The 13,475-nt window shown below is 34.2% G+C and overlaps 1 protein-coding gene and 1 pseudogene across 1 annotated transcript; one reads left to right on the top strand and one right to left on the bottom strand.

Annotated features, from left to right (window-relative positions):
• The first annotated feature begins 2,494 nt into the window (after positions 1–2,494).
• On the top strand, positions 2,495–4,858 carry LOC116417445 (palmitoyltransferase ZDHHC3-like). Its single transcript, XM_031930570.2, has 3 exons — positions 2,495–2,882; positions 2,960–3,118; positions 3,280–4,858. The coding sequence occupies exons 1-3, from the start codon at positions 2,761–2,763 to the stop codon at positions 3,548–3,550; spliced, it is 552 nt and encodes a 183-aa protein (XP_031786430.1). The 5' UTR covers positions 2,495–2,760; the 3' UTR covers positions 3,551–4,858.
• A 77-nt stretch (positions 4,859–4,935) lies between these two features.
• On the bottom strand, positions 4,936–12,897 carry LOC116417446 (annotated as a pseudogene).
• Between the last annotated feature and the right edge of the window lie 578 nt (positions 12,898–13,475).

Here is a 13,475-nt window from a genome sequence, read left to right as displayed (position 1 = left end):
CTCGCCAAGAATATAATTTTTTTTTTTAATGGCATTTGGAACTCGAAAGTTCATCGCCTCATCTACGCAAGCCTTCCACGCTGCCCTGTCTTGTGTCAATCCCACCCAAGACGCACCCCTCCGATCGACACCCATCCGTCCTATTTCTACTAGATCTGCTTTTACGTTGTCCTCCCATCTGCGTCTAGGTCTACCTAGAGGTCGCGTTACCATCGGCCTGCCCTTCATGACACGCGCTGCCGTACGGTCGTCTCCCATTCTCGCTACGTGCCCTGCCCATCCCAATCTGCGTGATTTTATTATTCTGTTAATATTTGGTGACGCGTACAGATTGTGTAACTCATCGTTGTGTAGTCTCCTCCATTCCCCGGTTTCCTCATCTTTCTTCGGCCCGTATATTTTTCGCAAGACTTTATTTTCAAATACCCTAAAACGGTTGTCCGCCTGCTTAGTGAGAGCCCACCCGTACAGAACCACCGGCAGTATTATTGTCCTGTATATTCTTATTTTAACGTTTTTAGACAACAGCCTCGACTTAAGTAGATTACTCACGGTGTAGAAGCAAGCATTGCCCGAATGGAGTCTCTTATTTATTTCGACATTAATCTCGTTTCTATCATTTATGGTCGTACCCAGATACCTGAATTCGATAACCTTTTCAAAAGTGAAATTCCCAACTCTGAGATCTCCCTCCCCTCTGCAGATGCCTAGTTTATTCACAATCATGTACTTTGTTTTTGATTCACTCACTTCTAACCCTGTATACTCCGCCGCTTTTATGAGGATTTCCGCGTTTCTTGCTACCGTTTCCCTACAAAACCCCAGTATATCCAAATCATCTGCGTAGCCTAGTATCTGCGTTGTTCCATTAAGCGTTGCGCTCAGCTGGCTAACCTGCATTTTTCTAACGACATACTCTAACGTTAAGTTGCACAGCACCGTAGAGAGCCCATCCCCTTGTTTTAAACCATCGCGTATCTTGAAGGGTTCTAATACATTACCGCCTTTCCCGTGCTTCCGTTCAGACATATTTGAATCAATCTCACGAGTTTTTTTGGTACATCGAGAAGTACTAGAATGCATAGAATCGTACGCTTTTTTAAAATCTATAAATAGTTGGTGTATGGTTTCGCAAAATTCCCACTTTTTCTCTAACAACTGTCTTATGGTAAACATTTGATCGCTCGTCGATCTGTTGCGCCGAAATCCGCATTGATAATCTCCTACTATATTTTCCGCGAATGGAGTGAGTCTAGCTTGTATTACTTTCGACAGAACTCTTGTATTACTTCGACAGAACGTAGGCGCAGAATAAGTCACGTAGACGTCTCATCAGTTCAAGCTCTCATGGGCAACAGAACGAAGTCGTATCTTGGAGCGGTACACATAGTCCGCACTCGGCGCGGCTTGCGTCCCTCACACATACATATATACACGCAAGTACACGAGTTACAAACAGATAGAGAGACTCATACAGAGTCCACACACATACATACGAATCTAGACGACGGTTAGGTGGGATATTGAAATTTTGCTTTAACACTCCCTCTATTTCAAGTATCTCACAACGCGGTTTTCATGCCAATATTTTCTCGCATCCATTGGTACTTGTCTTTCGGCAAAACTTTAGTTAATATGTCGGCTAATTGCTCATCGCTTCTAATGTACTCTAATGCAATCTCTCCACTCTCTACCTTTTCTCGCACGAAGTGAAATCTGACTTCGATGTGTTTTGTACTTCGATTTAACGTAGGATGACTGGCCAATTGAATGGCACTCTGATTGTCGACGTACAGAGTCGTCGGCATTTTACATCGAAGTCCAATCTCACTTAGTAATCGCCTCACCCAGATGATTTCTCTGGTTGCAAGACTGAAGGCTACGTACTCTGCCTCAGTCGTACTTCCCGCTACAATACTTTGCTTTAGTGAAAACCAAATGATTGATGCGGAGGCCAACATGACGTTACGTTGCGTACGATCACCGGCAAAATCAGAGTCTGAATAAGCGCTTAAGCATAAATCGCCGTTCGCTTCACTCGATACACAATACCCAAATTCGCGGTTCCTTTAACTTAGCACACGTTTTGCTGCCTCCCAGTGCGTCGAATCGAAATTGCTTACAAATCTCCCGAGATAGTTTACAATGAACGATAGATCTGGACGTGAGACCACAGACAAAAAACATTAATGAACCGACAATCTCTCGATAGACCCCCCTTACCCCAGCCCGCAAATATTGAATATATATAATAAAAAAAATACTAGTCGATGTATTTTTAATTGCACATTACAAATAATCTATTTATTGTAATTGAACCTCCGTAGTTTTTTAATTAAAAATAAAAAAAGAAATGTGCTATATGTACCTTGGAAAAATACGTTTTTCTCAAGAAATATTGTGTTTACCGATATTCTATCAACGTTAAAAAATTGAACCCTAGCTATTTGTAATTGAGACACTGCTAAATATTGCAAAAAAAGCATAAAAAAATCTAAAAAATCACTTTTGAGAAATTTAACATACAGCACCAACGTATTGCGCATGCGCAAACCACTCCGAGTGCGTCAGCGGTCAGCGTGTGGCAGGCAAAGCGAGCAGCTGTTCTGCAGTGGAGAAAATACTTGTGCTGCTGGCTGCACTTTGTGCTGCTGCTGATGATGTCGCATCTGAAAGCAGTATGCAGCGATCCAGGGGTTGTGCCATTGCCGCAATCAAGGATGGACTTTTCGGATATTCATACAGGAAGTTCTGGTGGAGATGATTGTGATGAGAAATGACTGGACTGTGTGCACTAGGTGTGAGACTTACAGACCACCTAGGGCACATCATTGTAGGATTTGTAAAAGGTGCATTAGGAGAATGGATCATCATTGTCCCTGGTACGATTGATTAATCATGCATATTCACTGTGGATGGGTAGTATTGGAATACTTATCTCTTTCCTCCTACTTTTCAGGATAAACAATTGTGTTGGTGAAAGAAATCAAAAATATTTCATACCATTTTTAGTGTATGTCGGTACTCTAGCTTTATACGCGATAGCCTTAGTAATCGTGTCTTGGGTATTTGATTATCCACAGTGCAGCAATGACATTGCAATAAAACAGAGTCGCATGTAAGTACTGATTTTCAGAGTTGCGTAATTTCTAGTTAAAAATTATTTGCAAAGAATAATAGCTTTTCGATAAATAACTGTGACAAGAAACATGCATTTTAAATTACTAGTATTACAACGATCTTTGATGATTGCTACAAAATTATATTTTTTTGTTTCAGTTTACACTGTGTGATACTAGTTCTCGAATCATCATTATTTGGAATGCTTGTAATTGCAATTCTAATATATCAATTCCAAGCTATTCTTGATGATGAAACCGCTGTTGAACGTGTACAAGGAACTCACAATCATCATAAGAATACTCATGCTTTTACTCTACTAGCTCAAGTCTGTGGCAAGAGCCATCCTATATTCTGGCTGCTTCTTTGCCATAATCCTCCCCGTTATTCTTGCAGGCGAGATGATCATCTTATAGACCATCAAGTTTGATTAAATTATCTAATTTAAGTCAACAAAAAGAAAGTCTTTTAAAAAGAAATTGTGAGTCAAGTTGAAAGTTGTATATTTATTTATCTGTTTTAGGTGGTTTTAGTTTTTATAATGATTTGCTATTGGAATGAATTCAATTTAAACTCGATTTATCTTTTTTGTTCTTGTTCTAAAACATAAAACAAAGTTTTTCTTTTCTAAAGACAATATTGACGAAACGTAATAAAATCTTGTGCCACTATTTTTTTTATATTCTTACCAAAGGCAGTATCAAGACATAAAGAATAAGAAAGTGTCATATAAACAATTATTAAAGTACATTAATTCGAGTACAATTAAAATAATGTCACAATGTTTCAAAAGCTGTGTTATGTGTATCAATAGGAACTTCCATGATTAACAACATATTTTATATTATATCTTAGTCTTTGTAATGTATTTTATATTTTAAATTATGATTGGATTTGTTTGCAGTTTCTGTATTATACATGTGTATATACACTTACTTGTTTATGATAGATTGTAATGCAACAATTTTATTCATGAGAATATATTTTAGTATATTAAATATCTTGAAATCTTAAATATACATAAGTGAAATATGAAAACATGTATTCTTTTAATGCTGATATTCTAATTTCTAAGATATTTCAACGTCAAGTTAATAAAAGTTGTTGCTACATAAACAAGTACAAGTCTTGAGATTTTTTGGGACATGGTTGAGTATGTGCAATTAAATAGCGCATCTCGACAATACCCACAAGGAACAAAGAAAAAAAGTCATGAGGTTTAATTAATGCATCTAAACAATTAAAAGTAAAAAATTAAAATTACAATACTGATAAACAAGCAATCATTTAGAAAATAATGATACAAAATCTAATAAAATTATAGGTGTTAAACTACTGAAAGAGAAATGTAACAACATCAAATCAATAGTGCAGTAAGTGCAATAAGTGATGTATTAGTAACAGTCTTGAAATGTATGCTCGATAAAATAATTGTAGAAAAAACTTACTTGTAAGATCTTCAATAACAGACGCAAAGAAGCATTCCAAAAAGAAACAAACTTTCTCCTGATATTCTTTTCTGTGTCCATATTTTGGAAAAACTGTGCTACTTACTCGCACTTGTTGGCAATAAAGCAGATATGATTCATCTGAGGCGGAGGAAGGTGAAATTATGAATAAAATGTTATAATTCTTGATGCAAGGAAAAAAGAACTATTGTATGCTTGTGAACACATGTAAACAAACTTGATTATATATTATACTTATTTGTTTTGAAAAATATAAATATTCTAAAATATGAACAACTTTGAGTTTATTTTTACTAATTTTGGTAAGGAATAGGCTTGAATCAGTACATTAAAAATGACAAGGAGGTAGAATTTGAAAATCCATTTATTCGCCTCCAGACTATTTGTGTAATATACCTTGACAGCAATGTCTGCTTGTTTTCACATTATCAATATATTTGGCTTACGAACTAAGTTTCTCTTAATGTACAAACAACTATATTATTTAAAAAATTAATACGTGGATTTAATTGGCGTAAAAAGTTTGCCCTTATTATGTATTGTGCAAAAAAAGTGTGGATTCTTCTTGCGTATACAAAAATTTTAAATACTCATAAAGCGGAGAACCGTGGAAGAATAAACTGGAGCGCAAATCTTAGTCCAACGAGATTCTCGTTTCCTCAATCAACGCTCATTCGCAAATCAAATGGATGCCCGTCGTATTTTAAGAAAAAATTTTATAATTTCGAAATCTTTTATAAATTCTTCTATTGTTATTAATATTATTATATTATCATTGCTCTTTCAAATGCGAAGTTAAAAAAAAACATTTTGTCACTTTTATGAGTGCATTAATACACATCTGGGGAAAATATGATTATGAAATAATTTTTTGTAGCTCAAGGTATATATTTACTTATCATAATAAAGCTAAATTATTTTTTTACATAAAAAAAAACTTAAAATATATTATTAAATCTACAGACATAAAGCATGATAAACCACTTTTTGTGAAGTGATTGTACATTATGACTGTAAATAGCCAAGAACCTTAAGTATTCAGTTGATATAAATATAAGCTTATAGAGTCTTTATAACTAATATTTTTGTTGCAATGCCTCATATTATTCAGATATGTATTATTGCATGATAAAAGTTACAGTGTTCAAAACCAAACCGCGCCGCAAGAAAAAAAAACTCGACAAAAGTGATATAGAGAAAGAGAGACACGCATGACAGAATATCTAAGCTAGGCATTAAAAATTTCGAAAGTTTAATTTCCAAATGATTATTCTTAAACGGTTCTCTTCTCTTAGAAATAAAAATGAAATAGAACAGAACCCACAATCCACGACGCACTTCTTTTTTTACTTTTATTAAAATTGAGTGTCCCCTCCTCTGGAGAGAATCTTCACAACACGCACACGCAGGCCGAGCATCTCATCACTTCTTGGCGAGCTCGTTGCTGAGCCAGTCGAGACCTTCGTACAATCCGTGACCCTGAGTGGCGCAGGCACTCTTTATGTACCAGTGACGTCCCCGCAGGGAGTTGAGGCCGAGTTTGTCCGTGAGCTCGGCCGCGGACATGGCGTTAGGCAGATCCTGCTTGTTGGCGAAGACCAGTAGCACAGCATCCCTTAACTCGTCTTCCTTCAGCATGTTTGCGAGCTCACGCTCGGCTTCGGCTATACGCTCGCGATCGTTGCTGTCTACCACAAATATGAGGCCCTGCGTGTTCTGGAAGTAGTGCCTCCAAAGAGGTCTGATCTTGTCTTGGCCACCTACGTCCCAGACAGTAAAGCAGATGTTCTTATACTCGACGGTTTCAACGTTGAAGCCAATGGTGGGTATAAGTAGTGGTCACGATCTCGCCGAGCTTTAACTTGTACAGTATCGTGATTTTACCAGCTGCATCCAGACCCACCATGAGAATGCGCACCTGCTTTTTGCCAAAAAGGCGAGTCAGCATACCACTGATTGTAAGACCCATCTTTTAATGTGGTATCTATCGCTGAAATTAAAATTTGTTATTACTATTTAATACTAGTGTTAATACACATTTGTTGGAATTGTGTATCTTAAATATAGTTTTTATTTTTAGTTTTTGTTTAATTATAATTCTTGTTCAACTTTGAAATATACTTTTACAAAAATGTATACAGCAACTACCCTGCCATAATAGCATTAGATCATTAAAGTTTAAAGAAGTGATTTGAGCAAATGAATATATTCCTACTAGATCAAATGATTTAATGTTCAAGTTTTTACAGTATATTAGTTGTATACATTTTTAAATAGATAACCCATGCATGGAAAAATTATTATGAATGATGCAACTGCTTATATTTAATCCAGTACTTTAATACAAGTACATAAAGCATGAATACATTGATAAAAATTATTAATACAGCACGGAGGAAGGTGAAATTTTGGCCAAAGACTTCGAATGCTGGTTCAGCAAAGTTACGGCTGCCGAACAGGTACGTTTTCCTTTAATGTGAATTAGCAATGAGCCTTATTTAGTTTTTACAAAGGTTGAAAACAAATTTCATTTAAACGTACTTTTAGGTGGCTCAAGTAGCAGAATCCTTTCATGAGCTATGTCGAGAAGTGTGGCAAGACAAAGGAATAAGCAATCTCTGCTCGACAGAATGCTCGGTAGTAAATCAACGAAAGTTTATTCCAGAGGAAAAAGCGACTCAGCGTTGCCAAAAGATTGATAAGATGATATTTTTACAATGAACGAAACTCAAGCTTTTTAAATACCTGTGGAACTAGATGAATGTTGAGCCTTGTCATATACAGTCTCTATTTTTTGTATTTACAACAAAGGATTGAGCTAATGAAAGCCTTTTTCCGTTTATTAAAGTTTCTTAAAAATAAATGTTCATGATTTTTAGTATTACCTTAATCTTAGAAAACTGTGAGCCTTATCATTATGATCGCAGACTACTTGTTATCAATATGAAATACTGTTATATGTATTCTCATCAACTAATAAATTATTTTCACACACAAAACAAAGTAATTCCAAATAATGATTGTTTTTCCAGTCTATTCCTTGTCTTCGCTTATAAATATTATCCATCTCTAGTCTTGTAGTTCAGGCAAATCTTGTAGTTCTGCAAAAAAAAATAATAATAACATTCAATTAATTGTAATCTTTAAGTAACTAAAACCTAAAATTTTCAAAATTTAGTGATTTTATGTTTACAATTTTACTTGTTACAAAAAGTTCAAAGTAAAACGCTTAAGCCTTCATATATAATATCTTTAATATTTATTTAATTATAAACAAAACATCATTGATAACCAATCGCGAGACACAGTCTGCTATAGACCAACCAAAAGAAAGAATAAAAATATAATATTTAATTTTACAATAACTCCAGAGCAATGGTCTCAAATAAAGCCTATTACAATAACTTATAAAGATGGAAGAGAAGGTATGTCCTTGCAAGAGCCTTACAGGGAGATGTTTGTGAAAGAAATGTATTATAAGGAAAAATTACCCTGTGCTTACAATTATAAACGGAATGTTATAGATGACATAGAATCTTATGTCAAAGTCACTGGTTATTGCAATACTTGCAACGCACAGTTAATGATTAACTGTTTTGATAAACCGATTGATGGTGAACCAGTCACATTCACTGTAGAAACTTTAGATTCTCGTGGAATACCTCATACAGCAAAAAGACGACTAGCTGGATCACAGAGAAAATTAATTAAGAAAGAATTAGAGCATAAAAAACCAAAAAAATGGAGAAGAGAAGAAGCAAGTAAGCATATGAAGTATGGGGATCCTGAACCACCGTTTCTTTACAGTCAAGAAGTAATACAAACGCTAGTCATGAGGTAAAATATGAAAAGTTAGGATTGAAACCAGGAGAAAAGTTGTTTGACTCTTTGACAAATTTAAAAAAAGATGTTGAATTTAATAGATATTTTAGAGGGATTGGTCGTGATAAATTTTACTTGATGTATTGGTCACCCGAACAAGTAAGTATCCATAATGATGTCCAAGCCAAACTAAGAAATCCTCTATCGCTAGATGCTACAGGTTCTGTTGCCTTGAAAATAAAAAGACCAGATGGAGAGAGTGCTGACATTTTTCTTACTGTTCTGTCAACATATATAAAAAGTATGATTGTACCCGTAGCACAAGTATTGTCAGAGAAAAATGACACAAACTTCTTGTCTTATTGGCTTTTGGAGTGGAGAAAATCTGGTGCCAAGATTCCAGAATTTATTGTGACAGACATGGGAAAAGGCATTCAAAACTCTGTTTGCTTGTCTTTTAATACAATGAATTTTTCTAAATATAATGATGAATGCCTTAAGATTTTATTAAATGCACAATATAAAATTGAGTTGAATACTCAATTGAGAACAGATGTGGCACACTTGGTGCACGCTGTAACGAAATGGCCTTGTTTTAGCAGCGATAAACCAAAAGTTAAGGAATTGTTCAAGCGATGTGTGGGCTTTATGACAGGCATAGATAATCTGAAGAACTTTTCAGAGTTTTTAGTTGCTGTATTTATAGTGTCTAACAGCAAAAATAATGATGACAATTGCCAAAAAGCTTTGAAATATCTGATTGAACGAATTCAAACATATAAATTTAATGCGAATGTTACAGAAAAATTAGAACTTTGGATCAAAAAGAAACTTTAGATATTTTTGCGGATATTGAATAATTCAATACAAAAAGTAATCAAAGGCTTACACGTAAATATGTAGACGAATTAAAAGTCTATAAAAAACAAATCTGACAACAAATCTGATAATTCTTCTGATTTCAATATTCAAAATAATGACTATTACTTACCTAACTTTGCTGAACGATTATCGATTTTATGTGCAGAATTTCCATGCTGGACTAAAGTTATGAATGTCTATTTTGATAACTCAGAAGACGTGGCTACTTCAGCAAGAGCAGAGTCATATTTTAGCGACTACAAATCTTCGAATGATGCTTCTCAAAGAGGAGATGTAGTTTTTGTGAATCATTGTGGTCAAATTGATAGTGACATGCTCTTGGCACGTGCTTCATTGAACAATTTGCAGCCAGATGAAATTGTTTCAAAAAAAGTAATTGTTAAGGACGACAATGAATTTCTTTTTGCCACAGAGAGATGGAAAAGAAAGTACACAACTGCTGAGTGCCAAGAATTTTCTGACTTTCTTTCTGAAACTGTTGAGTTGGCTGAAAATAGTATTTCAGAAACCATTAATGGAAAGAATGATTTAATTTTAGATAAAAATAAGCTTGAACAAGAACAAAAATCTCACATTAAAAACTCAATGAAAGTGAATGATGAAAGCCAAGTGACCTTTGACGATGATTTGGAAGGGTTTTCTGATTACATAAAGTTGACCTCCTCAATAGTTGGCGATGAAAAATTAATCAGTAGCATCCATTCACCTGAAAAAATAAATTCAATATTACAACCAATTAACAGTAATAAAACTATGAATCTTAATTCTAATACCGATCATAATTATAGCTTAGAACCAGAAAAAGAATCACCTAAGCAAATTTTTCAAAATACTGATGAAGTTTTATTAATAGATCATCAACAATCTGAATCTGAAAGAGTATTATTAGATTATAAAAAAACCGAAGAAGTAGTATTAGATTATGAACAATCTGACGAAGAAGTAGATTTGGAACATTCCAAAGAAACATTGTTGAATAAAGAAAAGTATTCCAGTTACCAAGTAAAAGATGTAGATGTAAAAAGCTCTGTGAATACAGTTCAGAACTCAGTACAATTAGTAGTAAAAAATGAACAAGATCAAAATAGTCTTCCTAAAAATAAAAAGAACCGTGGCAAATACGTATCTGCTGAGCCTGGATTAAATCTAGTGCTACAAAAAGAAAAAAAGAAAAATAAAGACAGAAAAGTTATTCAAAATGGCAACAAACTCCAGGAAAAGTCTGTGCGTGGAAAAAAGTTTAGATTTAATAATACTTGTTCGTTTGATAGCATCACTGAAATCATGACTCATTCTTGCTATGAAGTACAAGCTTTTGAACAATTTATCAAAAATAATATTAACAGTATACTCGAAATGCAAAATTTATGTTATGCAAGTACTATTATAAACTATGCTACATCATCATTAACCAATACATTATATACAAATCGAGCATACTTACTTCATTCATTGATGCCAAATTTGAATAATTATGATGTAAATTGTCAAGGTAATATAAGCAATTTATTCTGCAGTTTGATGAAAGATTTAACTTCCATTCGAGAAACTTCACTATGCCAAACCTGTGGATATAAAACAGAATGCAATAAATGTCAAATACCAATCCCCAATACTAATATAATAGTAAAGCATAATTATACGACTATGCAGAAGGAATTAGATCAATATTTCACAGACAAAAATGTATTTTGTTCGAATTGTAAGACCAGTAATGCACATCTTTCACGTACAGTAGGTTCTTACTTATGCATAAATACAGAAGATTCTTATCAGCGATCTCTAAATCCAAAGATGACTGATTTCAATCAGTTAGATATTACATCTACATTAGATCAAGTTCCTGTTACAATAAATGTAAAAAAAGATACCTTTAATCTGTGTGGCGTAGCTAGGTATATTCTTCCAGTTGTTGAGAAAGGGATGGGCCATTATGTTGCTTATTGCCGGAAGATAAATGATACCTGGGATGAAAGAAATGATCTATTAAAATATAAAACTGCTATTACAAGATCTCAAACCAAACGTTTGGAAATGAAAATAAGCATCTTATTTTATGTAAAATTTAATAATGATTTATAATATACTGATAACTGGTGAAAAATAAATATATAGAAATACTAGAAACTGGTGATGATATTGCTTTTGCATCCTTAGCCGTAGGAACTTTAGAATTCTGTGACGTTATAAATTTACTCTTTGAAATCATCACTTACTTTGTAATGCCTAAAGCTTTCATATTATTTGGACTCATTAATACTTGTTTTTGAGCGTGTATTACTTTCTAATTATTTTGATCTTGGCCTAGTTTTGTAAGTATCATTTTTCCCTTAAACGTGTTAGCACTTATTAAATTTCCTTTCACTTGATTCGTTGTTTGTATAACATTTGGTTCATTGGGTGGTATTTCGTTCTGCTATTATAACTATTGAATCAGTTATATTTTTAATGTATCTTATCCAAGATAATGTCCATCCTATCAAATACACTGCTCCAAAATTAACGTGACTATATTATGTATAGATATAGTTCCAAATTTATTATAGATTCGATTGCCCTATATTTATAAAAGTTTTAAAAATGTTTGTATATATAAATTATATAAACATAAATTAGAATAAAAATCGTATAATACTTACATAATCAAATTTTGTTAAGAAATTACCTATGAACTACGTGCTTACGGCCCTACTATACGACTCCGAAATGACTCCGAACATTAGACTTTTCTATAGGTTATGTCTCACACCTAGTGCACACAGTCCAGTCATCTCTCATCACAATCATCTTCACCAGAACTTCCAGAAAGATCAGAAGAATAGCTTGGAATTGATATATTAGAATTGCAATTACAAGCATTCCAAATAATGATGATTCGAGAACTAGTATCACACAGTGTAAACTGAAACAAAAAAATATAATTTTGTAGCAATCATCAAAGATCGTTGTAATACTAGTAATTTAAAATGCATGTTTCTTGTCACAGTTATTTATCGAAAAGCTATTATTCTTTGCAAATAATTTTTAACTAGAAATTACGCAACTCTGAAAATCAGTACTTACATGCGACTCTGTTTTATTGCAATGTCATTGCTGCACTGTGGATAATCAAATACCCAAGACACGATTACTAAGGCTATCGCGTATAAAGCTAGAGTACCGACATACACTAAAAATGGTATGAAATATTTTTGATTTCTTTCACCAACACAATTGTTTATCCTGAAAAGTAGGAGGAAAGAGATGAGTATTCCAATACTACCCATCCACAGTGAATATGCATGATTAATCAATCGTACCAGGGACAATGATGATCCATTCTCCTAATGCACCTTTTACAAATCCTACAATGATGTGCCCTAGGTGGTCTGTAAGTCTCACACCTAGTGCACACAGTCCAGTCATTTCTCATCACAATCATCTCCACCAGAACTTCCTGTATGAATATCCGAAAAGTCCATCCTTGATTGCGGCAATGGCACAACCCCTGGATCGCTGCATACTGCTTTCAGATGCGACATCATCAGCAGCAGCACAAAGTGCAGCCAGCAGCACAAGTATTTTCTCCACTGCAGAACAGCTGCTCGCTTTGCCTGCCACACGCTGACCGCTGACGCACTCTGAGTGGTTTGCGCATGCGCAATACGTTGGTGCTGTATGTTAAATTTCTCAAAAGTGATTTTTTAGATTTTTTTATGCTTTTTTTGCAATATTTAGCAGTGTCTCAATTACAAATAGCTAGGGTTCAATTTTTTAACGTTGATAGAATATCGGTAAACACAATATTTCTTGAGAAAAACGTATTTTTCCAAGGTACATATAGCACATTTCTTTTTTTATTTTTAATTAAAAAACTACGGAGGTTCAATTACAATAAATAGATTATTTGTAATGTGCAATTAAAAATACATCGACTAGTATTTTTTTTATTATATATATTCAATATTTGCGGGCTGGGGTAAGGGGGGTTCTCGATAGCGCACGCCGAAGTTACAATTCTCACTCGGTGTTTTTAAAACCATCTTAGGATCCGCAGGCGTGCTCGCAGTTTTCGCTAGTTCCATACCGAATCTATGGACTATTTTATTTGCGTAAGCTTCTTGATGAATAAAGATTTCTTTTTCTTTTCTATTTCGAACTATTTGCATTCCTACGAATACGCCCTCAGATCCCAAGGTTATC

The sequence above is a fragment of the Nasonia vitripennis genome, chromosome 1, assembly GCF_009193385.2.
Source record: "Nasonia vitripennis strain AsymCx chromosome 1, Nvit_psr_1.1, whole genome shotgun sequence".
In the NCBI taxonomy this organism is placed as follows: Eukaryota; Metazoa; Arthropoda; class Insecta; order Hymenoptera; family Pteromalidae; genus Nasonia; species Nasonia vitripennis.
Note: the sequence above shows the minus strand (reverse complement) of the source record. Positions and strands in the feature narration are given on the sequence as shown.

Excerpts from the sequence above, each read along its gene's own strand:
- LOC116417445 (XM_031930570.2), top strand. The coding sequence starts at position 2,761 with ATGATTGTGATGAGAAATGACTGGACTGTGTGCACTAGGTGTGAGACT. Across the intron at positions 2,883-2,959 it reads ATGGATCATCATTGTCCCTG|GATAAACAATTGTGTTGGTG; the intron begins GTACGATTGATT and ends CCTACTTTTCAG. Across the intron at positions 3,119-3,279 it reads GCAATAAAACAGAGTCGCAT|TTTACACTGTGTGATACTAG; the intron begins GTAAGTACTGAT and ends TTTTTGTTTCAG.